The sequence below is a fragment of the Apiospora aurea genome, assembly GCF_038362705.1.
Source record: "Apiospora aurea strain CBS 24483 chromosome Unknown utg000001l_segment0_segment0, whole genome shotgun sequence".
In the NCBI taxonomy this organism is placed as follows: domain Eukaryota; kingdom Fungi; phylum Ascomycota; class Sordariomycetes; order Amphisphaeriales; family Apiosporaceae; genus Apiospora; species Apiospora aurea.
In genome coordinates this window covers 3,344,842-3,358,543 of record NW_027117388.1, presented here as the reverse complement: position 1 = coordinate 3,358,543, position 13,702 = coordinate 3,344,842, and the positions used below count along the sequence as shown (strand labels likewise).

The window sequence follows — 13,702 nt, the reverse complement described above, 5'->3', positions numbered from 1 at the left end:
GTAAAAGCTGTCCCTGGGTAGGCCAGTTTTCGCATTGAGATGCCCATTTGCTGCTATTGACAGACCAGTGGCTCGGGCATAGGGTATAGGAGTTAGATTCGTAGTTCAGCATCTGCCAGAAACCACCGTTGTCGCCAGTCACCGATCCCATTCCACCACGCCTGCAAGAGACGTGTACTACGTTGCAGGCATAAGTTTTGTCACCCTTGTCAGGTAAAGAATTATCGTTTAGTGGCCGCGATACAGGTGGCGGATTTAGACTGTGACCAGAGCGATAACGAACTTTGGTACTCGACAAGGATAACTAAACTTACCCCTAAGACGTGGTATGTTCTTCACCGGGAATAGCAAAGAGCTTTATTTAGCCTTTATATCAAGTACCTTACAAGGTCCCGGATCTTCAGCCCTTATGGCAACCTACTTTTCTCATGCCTTGATATATCTCTGATCTACGTTGCTCCGTCCTCTGTCTCATGGAGTAATCTCGGTGTCTATGGATTGCCTGCAGAATCACACGTCAACTTTCACCTCACACTATCGACAGAGGGGGGAGGAGACGTAGGAGGCGAGCACGCGAGCAGGCGAGTCAGTTAGTCCTGCCGCTTACATGTAATACTTCACAGAGCGGTCACCAGTGTTGATGGGCTTATTTGAGCATCACTGGCTGGACGATTACACTACGGTGATGGCGACTGGGGCGGGGTACGCTATTGGAGGATCCTCAGTCAGGGAGCAAGCGGCTGTCGGGTTGATTTGATGCACGCAGTGACGCCTGCGGCCTGGCGCCACCGCTCCATACTTGAACCCAAGACAAGGTTATGATCCCATCCCAGTTTTGGGGCATGACAGAAACCTTAGACAGGCACCTGCACAGTCAGTACCTGGCAGGCATCGGAATCAGTTCGCAGTCCTGCAACTGTTTAAAACCCAACTAGGCCCTCCCCCCGCCATTCTCTCAGCTCCCAGAGTACTTTCGTTCCTACTGGAGGCCATCTCTCGATTTCAAACGACGACACAACCCTCAACCCTCGTCCTTCGCCCCGCGGTTCCCATCAAGGTTTGGTCACCTTTCTCTATCAATCTTTTGGGGTTTCTTCTCCGGGGGCTTGTATTCATCTTCGTTTGCATTCCTCGCCAGCCAGGTTTCTCACCATCCCAAACCGACTGGGGTCAGCACAAAGAAGTTGTTATCGCTATCTCAGATGGTCGGTCAGTTGGACTGGACCCAAGCACGCGACGCATTTAACACCGGACTTCCCTCGGCGCCTTGACTTATTAGATATTTAGAGCGCTTTCCAACAGGCCCCAACGCTAGGTTTTCCACATCGACTTGCATCACCTTTGAGTCACAACCTACACATCCAAAATACGACACTGCGGCATCACGATGGCTCCAGGGGCAGGTCTTAATGGTGCCAAGACCCGTCTCATGCAAGAACTGGGTGAACTTCAGAAGGAACCATGGGTTAATATTGATGTCAGTGTCCTCGACAACTGCTATTATATCAGCGTTTTTCAGGATCCGATAGTATTGACCTTGCTTTTGTCCTGTAGCTCGCCAACGACAACCTGCTTCACTGGAAGTTGGGCCTGATGGTCATTAACTCGGACAGCGCCTTCAACGGCGGTTATTTCAAGGCAGAGATGCTTTTCGAGAACGATTACCCATACAAGCCGCCGACGTTCCGCTTTATGATTCCCATTTACCATCCGAACGTGTACCCTGATGGCAAGCTGTGCATATCGATTCTCCACAACCCGGGCGAGGACATCATGTCGGGCGAGGCTGCCAGCGAAAGATGGTCACCATTGCAAGGTGTCGAATCCGTTCTACGATCTGTGCTGCTTCTCCTGGATGATCCGGAGATCAACTCGCCTGCCAATGTGGATGCTGGTGTCATGTACCGAGACGACCGGGCTAGTTACAACAGAAAGGCAGGTGAGGTCGTACAAAGGTCTAAAGCAGACATCCCCGCAGGATTTGTCATGCCGACCACACTGGATGCGACACCTCCCCCGAAGTCGGTCGACGATGAAGCAGCTTTCTGGGTCGAAAGTGATGAAGAGTTGGATTTTGGCGGCAGCGATACGGGCGACGAGGAGATGGGCGATTTCGACGAGGACGGAGAGGATGAGGATGGCGCCAGCGAGGACGAGGATTCCTGATGGGCACGAAACTCCGGGACGGATTCGCAGATACACGAACGAACGAACGAACCCTGCGAAATCTCCTTGACCGTGGACGGCGCAGGCAGAGGAGACATGACTACACATTTGCATAGCGTCGGTTGATCGGCGTTCCACAAACCATTTCCTACTTATGGAGTAGGCAGGTGGAATTACTTTACTCTTGGGCCTCATCGTTTGGATTGATGGCTTTCACTGCGAGCATTAGCGATTGCTTCTGCTCTAGACTGGGCTCTTTATATAACGATAGAGGTAATTCGATGTCTTATTTGGTATTAGGGCGTTCGAGGCTATCTTGGGCGGTGTTAATAGGGGGCTTCATCGCGATAGATTGTGTATTAAATCCATATTACATATGCAAAACCACACGGAAGCACAGTATCTTTGTGCTATTATGACTGCCCTCGTGTAGAGACTTTAGAGAACTTCCCAATACGGTGTTGATTGGCTATGGGGGGGATTCCAGACGTTCGAGGCTTGATTGCGGACACAGCGGAGCGTATGCCGGCCAAGGAAGACATACATCCATGGATGAGAAGTGTCTGCAGTCTAATCCCTGAACTATCGTGATGTTGATACTCGGGATTGCCTACAGGGGCACTTGCATAAGTATCGTATTGCATGGGTTGCCTGCATTACGAAACAACTACCAGATGCCAAAGACCAGGGATCGTGTGCCTAGCTGTTACTATCGAGAATAGGTTTATACTAATATCAATAGAGGAATGCATGATGCAACACCGTGGTATCAACATTATCAAGTACACCATCAGATCATGTCCAAATTCGCAGAACCTCCCATGTATGTATTGTGTCTACATATACTCCGTAAGTATGGTACGTATGGTCTGACTGGTCATGGTTCCAACTGGCCTGGCGATTCATGAAATACCTAGCGCGGGGCAAACAAAGCTGGACGTTACATAATGGGCAATCAAATCCCAGCCGCTCCCCCGCCATTCGACTTGAACACCAGACACCAGACGCTCGGTACCTACCATCCATCAATAGTAGGCCAGGTAGGGCAGTAGGTACTTACTTTACTGGGTACTAAGGGCATGTGCCTCGACCAGCACTTCAGAAGCCAGGAAGCTCCAATGCAAGGCTGTGTGAGGAGCGAGCTGTACATCCATGTAGCCAAGATATCTGTGTCGTAGGTCTTGATTGCTACCAGTCTTTCATTCCAGCCAACAACTTATATTCTCTTCCGGCATCATTTGGGCCGCACTTCGCTCGCTTGGCCGAGGCTGCCGAATATTATTACAACATACCCAACGTCGTCGCGCGAGATCGGCGCAATCCATCGACCTCGACCTCGACCTTCCTTGCTCTGCTGCCGACGTAGCTTGCCGAAAGGCATACACCTCCCATGTCATCTCAGCCTGGGTGGCGTGCAACCTTCTACCACAGTGCGATCGGCTCCCGAGCTGCCATTAAACCAACATGAGTGTCGCAGACGCAGACATCGATACGATCTGCTCCATTGTTGGGGTGAGCCGCGATGTGGCCACTAGGTGTCTCCAGGTTTGTCCACGCCCTTCCTGTGTCGCCCGAAAGTTGGACTGACGTAGCGTTGCCGCCCAGGCAAACCACAACAACGTCGAAAGAGCTATAAACGAGCTCTTGGACGATCCAGCATCCGCCGCGAAGAAGGTATGCGCCAAACGACATATACTTGGATCTACTGAGCTAGGTCGCTGATGTGCCCTTTCTGTAGTATAATAATGCGTGGGACGACACGGCCTTTTCGGCAGGGCGAGACGGCGACGACACACAGAACCCAGGCACAATTCCCGCTTTCAACATACAAGGCCCCGACGAAGTCTCTAACTACCAGAACAGCACGGGTCCCACCCGTCCCCCGTCCAGGACGGCGAACCGATCACCATTGGGTAGGCTAGTCGACTTGACTGCGTCCGAGGCAGCGTGCAAAGCTGACTCTGCCTACGTTCCAGGTGCCCCGACTACTGCGGCCGATGAAGATGCTGATCTGCGGCGAGCTCTTGCCGAGTCTGCTGCTCAGTCCGGCGTTCCTCAAGAAGTTGGCGTGGTGGACAGCGACCCAAACGTCAAATATTTTGGCCCAGCAAACCGACCCGACTACCAGCAGGATCAGTGGGCTCTGGTGCCAACCAAGGCAGATGGCAACACTACAACTGCCGATCCTCCCCCGTCCGCCCGCAAGCGCATCCGAGGCGCACCTGCATTCCTGCGCTCACTAAACGACCATCGCCTGGGGGCCCTCATCTCCATATACCACAGTATACCACTAGCGAGGAATGTTTTACTTTCGTATGCTGCAGGTTCAGCAGTTAAAGATTATGGAAGTCATATGGATTGGTGGAAAGGGCAGCCTATCATGGGGCCTGCACAGGACGAAGAAGCGGGTGCATCGTCAGATGGCGTCTTCCCCAGCTTTGTTGATGAATTGCAACGTTTACTTGCTTTCCTTGACAACACCGACAGGAGCTACGGCAGCGCTGATGTGATAGCCCGGACATATGACATTGATCCCACTAACGGTGGTTGGGCGCCGCCAGATATTGATCACAATTTCTTCGAGGCCCTGAGGAATGTGGGAGGTCAAATTCCCAACTGCCAATACGGCCGACTCGAAACCCATGGCAAGGCACATTGCATCTTCCCCCAAAATAAGGCCGAGGAGGGGTCTGAGGAGCCCGGTGAGGAACCCAACGACGAAGAGGAGTCGGCTCGTTTTATGCTCCTGGATATTGGTTCCAATGATGGCAATTTCGCATGGGGAGAAGTAGATTCTCTTTATGACGCCCTGGACCGCCTTTTCTGGCATCATGCTCTGGCACCGGAACCTTGGGACCTTGAGGAGTCCAAGACTGCTACTTTGGTGCAACCCAGCGCTGTTCTCACGATTCGATTCAACGGAGAAGGCCTCCAAAGGACTTGCGATATTCCTGCTGTACTCTATGTCGATCGCTACACAGAGGAGCGGAAGAACCTGGCTGTCGAGCTCCAAATACACATGAACCAGCTGAGGCAGACCGGCCTCAAAGCGACTGAAACTTGGAAGAAGAGCATACTAGAGTGTCACCACGGGGGAAACGACCAAGCCCACAAGTGGCTGGACAGATCTCACGGACGCCGTGACTGCTGCCAAAAGATCATCAAAACATGCGAGGACCTGATGCAACGATTGCGTCAGGACGCGCAGTGGCGCCAAATTCGTGAGCACGTCGGCCAAGCTAACGCGCCAACAATGGAGGACCTCTTCGCACTACAAAACACTTCTGTATATTCCTTCACGGAAGAGGAAAGCGGCAAGTACGCCGCGCTCCAGGACAAGATCCGACTAGCCCGGGAGCAGCTCGAGTATATCGAGACACAAATGTCTGAGATGGAGATGCGGCATAAACAATGCTTGGAAGCGTTAAGTAGCGCTTCCAAGATTTTAACCTGCCGTGAAGAGGAAGCTGATGCCGAGTTCGAGTCTAACTACATTCACAAGTCCGACCCCGAACGCTATCAGCCCCAACTCTGGAATCCGACTCATAAGTATCACCTTCGAGGCGTTGCTACTGCTCCTGGGATAGCATATTTGTGTGCTAAGGAAGACGGTGACCTCATGCAGTTTGAAGACCAACCGCAGACTAAACTAGATGGGCAATGGTGGAAGGTCGGCTACGCCGCCAAAGACGCTCACCCTATCACTGTTGAGGTACGTTTGACCGCGTGACTGACTGTATTGCAACATCCTGGGCGCTAATTCTCGTGTTTAGAGAACGACAATCGGTGATGTGTTGGTTGCTGCTGGGTCTGAATCGAAAAATCCCATTCTTGTGTACGCTTCTGAAGCAGCTTACGAAGAAGACCCAATGCCATTGTCGCAGGCACTGCGAGTAAGTCATGCTGTCCCCAGGCCCATGTAGTGATGGTTCTAATAGATCTAGATGTTTGTGCAAGTCGATAACCGCTCATTTCAACAAGAGCTCAGCGAAGAGCAAAACCATGAGGCTGCTCCAGCGCCAAATGTGCCCACCCTAGATCCCTGGCAGGGCATTGACTTCGCCTCGTCTACTAAGAGGAAGCACAGCCGAAGCTCGTCTCTTGCCACGCTGGGCAGCACAGGTCGTAACTCCGATAGAGAGATGCTAATGTATAACGAGGATACATTTGAAGAGCCCACCACCTCACACCAAGAATTTGCTAGCCCAGCCCCGCAGTCTAACAAACTTGGGGGGCTAGTTGAGTCTCTGGCTACGTGCAGGACGACTGAAACTGCGCCCCCAAAGCTGGGCAGCAACAGTGACCTTCTGGGGACTGAGTCAAGAGAACCAGAGATGCAAGAGCGTGTGGGTAGACCCATGTCGTTCCTAGCATGCCCGACAAGCAGTGGAAAGCCTGCTGTGGATGTGATGAATATGGATATGGAAGTTGATGAGGAGTATGGGACAAGATGAGCCGCCGCTGGTGTTATTCTCAATGGATCAACACATAGGCTCTAGGAGAAAGAGTTATGATATAACTCTAGCGATTCGGGGTAATGATGCATTATGAATTATCTGCATATGCCACGGCTTTCAGTATTGGCCCGTGGCTGGCGTTCGTTTAGAAATCAGATACCCAAGCAATGTGAAAGATGGTTATAGCATCAATAAAGTAGGCACTAGGGTACATGCCAACACAGGCATGTCACACTATCCAAGGGCCGGTGTAGCTTCTACCATTGACTAGATACAGACCGTATCTTTGATATCCGGCCCAACGGGGGGTTCGCTGCAAGCATACCAGAATTTATACATGATATGAGTCAAGCAATGCAACATCCAACTATCCTCATCCTGGTTAGTCGGTACTTTGATCGGAGTCTGCCGGCTAGCAAGAATTTGCGGAGCCGATGAAGGTCCGGGGTTCGGCACACCATGGCGGTTGGAGATTGATCGTTATCTATTTATGTAGGCAGCTTCCTCCGACCGGCAGAGACGCCTCTATGACTTTCTGATATCCGGGGAACTTGTATCCATTCAACGCCATGGTGAACTTATTTGCGCCTTCATCTCGACGGGTCTGCTCGTAACAGGGCCCGTACACGCCAGCTATGCGTTCTATGTAGGCAAAGATCTCACCGCGGACGGCGTCGTCATGGTTGGGGGGACCGGCGAGGAAGTCTCGTCCCACTGGCTACAGATCTTCCCCGCAGCCAACCACGCTTCCAACGCCACCATCACCGTTGGGGTAACCCAGGACGCCGTCAAGCCCGGCCGCCTCATCCAAATCCCCCAGGTCGCACACACGTTCCGGTACGTCAGCATGGAGTATTCGGACTTCGAGGGCTTTCCCGCGCCCCTGACCAACGGCGGCGTCAACGAAAGGGGCGTGGCCGTCCGCGACGTCTGGGCCGACAACCGCGACGAGCTGTATGACATGACTCCCGACCCGCAGACGGGGCTGCAGTACAGCGACCTCGCGCGCATCGTCCTGGAGCGCGCGGCGACGGCGCGGGAGGGCGTCGAGATTATCGGTCGCCTTATCGACGAGTACGGAGAGGCCACCTACGGCGGGAACTCGCACTTGATCGCGGACAAGGACGAGGGCTGGGTGGTCTGGGAGTTCGCCGGCGGCCAGAAGCTCTGGGCGGCGGAGCGGCTCGGTTCCGACCAAGTCCGCGTGTTGTACCCGGGCTACATTGAGGACTTCCCCGTCAACTTCACGGGTAGCCGGAACTACATGGGCTCTGCCCACCTCGTCGACTTCGCCGCCGAGCGCGGGTGGTGGGATCCCAAATCGGGGGCGCCTTTCAACATCTTCAAAGCCTACGGCAAGCAGGGCGACAACTACACGGCCCGGGACGGCGGGTTCAAGTACATGTCGCAGGCGCAGCTGGAAGACGCCACGCGGGCCATGGCGCCCGTGACGGAGAAGGACCTGATGGAGCGAGTGCGCGACCCGCGCATCTCGGACGCCGAGGCCGGCTACGGCCAGGTCGTCAGCTTGTACCCGGACCGCGACGCGGACCTGATCCGCATCTGGAACGCCCCGACGGGCTCCGTCGCCGCGCCCTTCCTCCCCACCTGGCTCGGCGTCGACGCCGTCCTGCCCGAGTACGGGCAGCACCGGTACCTCACCACGGGCGCGTCGTCGAGCTTCCTGAACCCGGACTTCGAGCTGCAGGAGGCCTCCGTCTTCGCCGGCCGCCTGTTCAAGCGCGTCCTGTACTACATGTGCTCGGCGCCGGCCGAGTTCCACCCCATCGTCACGGACGTGCTGGTGGCGTTCGAGAACCGGTCGCTCGCCGACATTGGCTGGGTCGAGGCCGGTGCCCGCGCCCTTCTCGAGAAGGGGGAGAGGGCGGCCGCCAAGAACCTGCTGCAGTTCTATGCGCACGCGCGGGCCCAGGATGCGCTGGGCCTTGGAAGAAGCTTGACCGATGCCCTCGACGCCTACATCAAATTGGCTGGCAGGTGGAAGGACCCTATGGGAACGCAGATTAATGACGCGGGCGAGGGGGCAGAGACGGTCAACTGCCTGATTGGGTTCGACCCGGATCAGCCTGCGTGGAAACAGCCGCCCCCTCCATCTGCTAAGAGAAGACTTATTTTCCAAGCTCCAGGGGCACAATAGTTGTTTCACTCTGGGGTTCTTCGAACTCTTGGTCATGTTGGTATACCGAAAAACTAGTGCCACTAAACATCTAATAGGAGTGGAAGAAGAATAATACACCATCTTAACGATGCGCATTTCCACTGGCTGAGTTGCGCTGTCTTTCTCCGACAAAAAGGGGTTCGGCTTTGGTGTTCGTCGGTCAACGTAGAAGTGAGTGTAAGATGTGTCATAAACCCTGCTACTGTAATATTGATACCAATAGTCAAATCTGAACCATAACACTTAAACCACCATCTTTACGAAATGTCCTCGGTTTGTGTCATCAGACAATATAATGTACGTGTAAGTGTCCTGAATATAGGTCTCTGCAACTGTGGAGACGAGTTGTACAATAAGCTATCTGCCCTTCTCATTAGCCAATCAGCATTGGAATTGATGGGTTTTATGCCCAATAAATAGACCCTTCATCTTCATTTTGTGCGCTTTTCACTTGTGGCACTGCCACCGTCATACCGAAAACATCCCTATTTGATAACTGCAAAGTCACTGAAAACACCAGTAAGGGCAGACGCTCTAGCGCGTACATTTGCTGGCTGGAAAGTCGGGGCAAGTCATTATACAGTTGTCAAGTCCGTCAGGTTGGGGGAAATCTGGAGCTGCAATGGCTACGACAGGCAACGAAGCCTCTTCAGGGGCCGCTCCTCTCACCGAGGCGGATTTGATCTTTTCTCCGCAAGCAAATCACAACTTCTCTCGGATTTTGGGAGATCTGAAGAAGTCCAACCTTTCCATCACCAACCGACTCCGCTCCATCAAAGAGGACGCGCACTTTGTCTCTGAGGCGGCAGAGGCTCTTGGCAGGCCACTTGTCGCCAACGAGAGGTGTGGCAGTTGGTACATCTCGCCCGGCGACAAGGCGGGATCCGCCTACTTCAAGAGCACCGACGGACACATGGGTCAATGGAGCTTCAGCACGAGGCGATTGAATCTCCATTTGCTAGCCGTCATCGGGGAACATGACGGCTGCATCATTGTCGATTCGACGAGAAGGGGGAAACGCATGCCAGATGCGCTGAGCAAGACGATACCTACGTGGTGCTGTGTCCTCAACCGTGCTCTCTTCCCCGATGCAGATGGAGACAAGCATGACCTTTTCACGCCGCCGCACGTAGTCTCAGAGTCGGAACACGCTCAGATGCAGGCCAGGATATCCGACTTTGTGGAAGCACTCGAAAGTCTGCGTGTCGACGTGGCGTCCCTGAGGAAGCAGGTCAAGAAACCTCTGCGCCCATTCTGGCTTACGCGCGAGTCGCAAATAGAGACTATGACTGAGATCTTTGAAGATTACCACCCAGTCGTCTGTCTTACCAGCTCACGGCGTGTCCAGGGCGGTGAGATGAGCGAAGGTGGCTACATCCAGGGCGCTGGTGACGATACGGAGAACTGGGCCCTGGGATTAACGCCCATCGTGTTCTGGCAGAACGAGGAACTGCTACTCTCTACTCCCGAGGCAGACCTACCAGAGCTCGTGAAGTCGCTGGTGGCGACGCATGCGACAACTGCCGGAGGCCCGACACCCAAGCAGCTGGCAGATCACTTGTATGTGGGTGCTCTCGCGGCAGAGCCCCCCAGTCCAACGACGACATGCACGATCACGATTGTGCCTCAGACTACAGAGCCCAGTGAGTGGGTGAAGGGCCCAGCCTGCATGGAGGTGGGTTTGGGCAAGCCGACTAAAATAGCGAGCCGCAACCTGCGGACGGCTCTGCCCCAGATCTGCGAATTTGCGACGCAATATCTCCTCTCTTCTTCCCCAACAACAACATCATCAACAGCGGGGGATATCTTGATACGGTGTGAGACCGGGAAAGATGTCTCCGTGGGTATCGCCCTAGCTCTGCACTGTCGTGTCTTGGATGACGAGGGGAGGCTGAACGCAAAAAGGAGCCGAGGAAGATGTCAACAAATCGATCATCAAGGTTAAGCTGGGTCGCGTGATGACCCGGTTTCCCGAGGCCACGCCGAGCCGGGCGACACTCCAGAGCGTCAACAGCTTCTTGATGGGCTAGAGCTGATTGTGCCTACCGCTAGGTGCATTTCCCCAGTGCTTCGGATGCGGGAGTGAGGGTTGAAGACGGCAGATAAAGCGAGCTCTTATCAGATCAGACTTACTTGACTTGACTTGACCTGACTCTTCCACGTTGAGGCTCAAAATACCTACATGGACAAGCAAAGCGAGCGCAGCCAAGAGCGCCAGAGTCCCACATTGAGACGTCATTCCCGCGATTTGTTTCCCTCGGCTGCAGGCATTCTTTCTTTTATTGACTGCCACTGCGGAGACGTAGTAGTAGGGCGGGGATGGCACAGGCCCATGGTGCATGGCTGGGGTGCCTTGGGGGTGTTTTGGGTGTTTTTTTTGTTTGCCTGTTCCCACTCCGTCAGCTCTGATCAGCAGCCAGACGGGCCAATCTGAGTCGGGCTTGGCTCGTCGTCCTCGCTCGTAGTGAGCGATTTTCCCTAACGATTGAGCCCATTGCTACAGTGATTAACGCAAGCACTAGCATGCATGCGGTCTACGGTGGACAGCTCTCTTCCCGCACCTGCCGGCACCTCGGACAGGGCGAGTAAGGGCGAGCGAGAAACCCATCCATCCATCCATCAATCGATGATCGCGCTCAGAGCGAGAGCCAAAAGCCAGAGCCAGAGCCAGCAAAACTTTGTGCCATAGCTGCTCCCGACCCCCCAAGCACCTACCGCGTCTACCTAACCTCGACATCCTTCTGGATTTCACCTTCGTGCATCCGTGCCGATTGCCATTCCGTCTGCATATTGAATGCTTCATTGACATTTGATATCTTGGTTGCTTGCTTCCAGTGTCTCGTTTTCCACCTATCCGCACTGCCAACCTACGCTGATACCTGCCTAAGGTCCATACTTGCCACTAACCTCTAAGTGCCGCGCGCGCAGAACATCTGTGTGTTGCTTCTATCAGCCGAAGCTTCCGCTGGCAAACAGTGAAGAAGAATAGAAGGAAAAAAAAAGACTACTCCTATGAACAGCCACCGACAAATCTAATTCCACCATGCCCGTCATCGATGTGCGCGACATCATGTCGTGGCCGGCAGGCGACAATGCAACCGACACAGTCTTCGGGAATGTCCATTTCAACCTCACGCTGCTCGAGCACTGGAATTATACCCTCTACAGCAACAACACCCTCTCCAACGGCACCAAGTGCATCTTGACCTTCGGCCCTTACCCTCCCACTCTGCTATTTCCCAACGGCACTTTTATCAACTCGACGTCATGTTATTCCGCCATTGATCCCGTCGGCATCCGTGGTGGCATCGGCATTGCCTTCGCCGTCCTGTACGCCATCTCGCTCGTCTTCATCTGCATCAACCTGACCAAGCACGGCAAACGATATCTCCCGGCTACCAAGAGGTTCTATCCGTTGGGCAGACGTTGGCAGTGGTACTGGGGTTTGTTCGTGTGCGGCGCCGCCGTCATTGGCTTGTTCACCGGTGTCGATGTCGACCGATTCTACCTCCCCGAGATCCCCATCGTCCTCAACAACTTCTTCTGGTATCTGATGCAGCTCGGGTCCATGGCTTTGGTGTGGGAGGCAGTGCGGCATTGGGGAAGCTGGATGGAGAGGCAGTTCATCGACCCGAACCCGTTTGTCCTGCAACAGTCGGATAAGAGGGGCATGTTCGAGTTCTGGCTGCCGCTGTTCTTCTACTTCTGGCTCTGGATCAACTTCTTCTTGGTTATCCCTCGCAACTGGGGAAATATTGAGAAGCAGCGTGATTTCGACCAGACGAGGCTGATTGCGGAGCCATCGGCGACGGATATCCGCTTCAAGATTGCGACCTTTTGCCTCCTCATCTGCTGGCTGACCATCATGACCTCGATGTGGCACTCGATCCGTCACTACGAGCCTCGGAACCGCGGTCTCTTCAACCGCGCCATCGGATTCCTGGGTTACATGCCTTTCCGCTTCGTTCTGCTGCTGCCGCTCGCGCTGGCCGTGGTCGCCTACCAAGGGCTCTGCGCCTGGGAGTTCTGGCTCTCCCCGCAAAAGGTCGAAACCAACGTCATCGCCATGTACGTCGGCGGGTATCTTCCCACTTTTCTGATCCTCTGGATCCAGATCATTTCGGGCTTCATGCGACCCAACGAGGACAAGAACCTAATCCAACAGCGCCGCCAGCGTGGCGACGCCATCGACCGCGACTTGGGTATTGTCAAGAAGCCCGCGTGGTGGCGCCGCGTCAACGGCGACATGCCCGCTGAAAGCATGCGCGACCGCCTCATGCGCAACGTGCGCGAGGTCGGAGGCGGCGCGGCCACTGCCCGCAACGTGGAGCTGGCCGCTGAGACGCGGGCTCGCGAAAGTGATCAGGCGCAGGCTGCGGCCGAGAGGGAACGGGCAGCAGGGGCGGCACCTATCGAGATGAACGAGATCCGCCGGGCCAACTCAATCGCGAGCAGCATGCGAACATCTACGGCCCCGCCGCCCTACGAACCACCCTACACCGGCAAGAGCGCCAACCGGAGATCTGAAAGAGCCGTGCAGGCAGCCGCGGGTCTCCTGTTCCCCAACGCCGCGCCACCACCTCCCCGTTTCCCGCATGATGACGATGAAGGGGCGGCAGGCCGGGGTCGGGTCAGAGAAGGAGAGCCGGGTGTCGCCGGAGGTCTTCACGTACCCAGACCCGGCACCAGCGAGCGTAGCAATAGTACGGCTTCTGGCAATACGATCAATGCGCCTCCCCAACAAATAAAGAGCATGTTGGACGTGTAACATCAATTTTAGTGCGCGTGGTGCACATCACCAACATGTCTCCAGGTAAACTGGAGGAAAAGGGGGAGGGGACCGATGTCCATACAATATGTAAGACTATGTGTCTTATGATGTGTTTCCTCGCGGTTTACA

The 13,702-nt window shown here is 54.6% G+C and overlaps 5 protein-coding genes across 5 annotated transcripts; all 5 read left to right on the top strand.

The window, feature by feature from the left end:
- Positions 1–1,387: 1,387 nt before the first annotated feature.
- On the top strand, positions 1,388–2,166 carry PG986_001046 (uncharacterized protein; the record flags this gene model as incomplete). Its single annotated transcript, XM_066837268.1, has 2 exons — positions 1,388–1,477; positions 1,555–2,166. The coding sequence occupies 2 exons, from the start codon at positions 1,388–1,390 to the stop codon at positions 2,164–2,166; spliced, it is 702 nt and encodes a 233-aa protein (XP_066706161.1).
- Positions 2,167–3,630: 1,464 nt separating this feature from the next.
- Positions 3,631–6,620, top strand: PG986_001045 (ubiquitin interaction domain-containing protein; the record flags this gene model as incomplete). The annotated part of the gene is made up of 5 exons (XM_066837267.1): positions 3,631–3,711; positions 3,772–3,840; positions 3,905–5,878; positions 5,940–6,059; positions 6,111–6,620. 5 exons carry the CDS (start codon positions 3,631–3,633, stop codon positions 6,618–6,620), a joined length of 2,754 nt encoding a protein of 917 aa, XP_066706160.1.
- A 682-nt stretch (positions 6,621–7,302) lies between these two features.
- Positions 7,303–8,781, top strand: PG986_001044 (peptidase family C69-domain-containing protein; the record flags this gene model as incomplete). Its single annotated transcript, XM_066837266.1, has 1 exon — positions 7,303–8,781. The coding sequence occupies one exon, from the start codon at positions 7,303–7,305 to the stop codon at positions 8,779–8,781; it is 1,479 nt and encodes a 492-aa protein (XP_066706159.1).
- Positions 8,782–9,424: 643 nt separating this feature from the next.
- On the top strand, positions 9,425–10,832 carry PG986_001043 (tRNA a64-2 -o-ribosylphosphate transferase; the record flags this gene model as incomplete). Its single annotated transcript, XM_066837265.1, has 2 exons — positions 9,425–10,670; positions 10,708–10,832. 2 exons carry the CDS (start codon positions 9,425–9,427, stop codon positions 10,830–10,832), a joined length of 1,371 nt encoding a protein of 456 aa, XP_066706158.1.
- A 1,013-nt stretch (positions 10,833–11,845) lies between these two features.
- On the top strand, positions 11,846–13,570 carry PG986_001042 (uncharacterized protein; the record flags this gene model as incomplete). The annotated part of the gene is made up of 1 exon (XM_066837264.1): positions 11,846–13,570. The coding sequence occupies one exon, from the start codon at positions 11,846–11,848 to the stop codon at positions 13,568–13,570; it is 1,725 nt and encodes a 574-aa protein (XP_066706157.1).
- Positions 13,571–13,702: the final 132 nt, after the last annotated feature.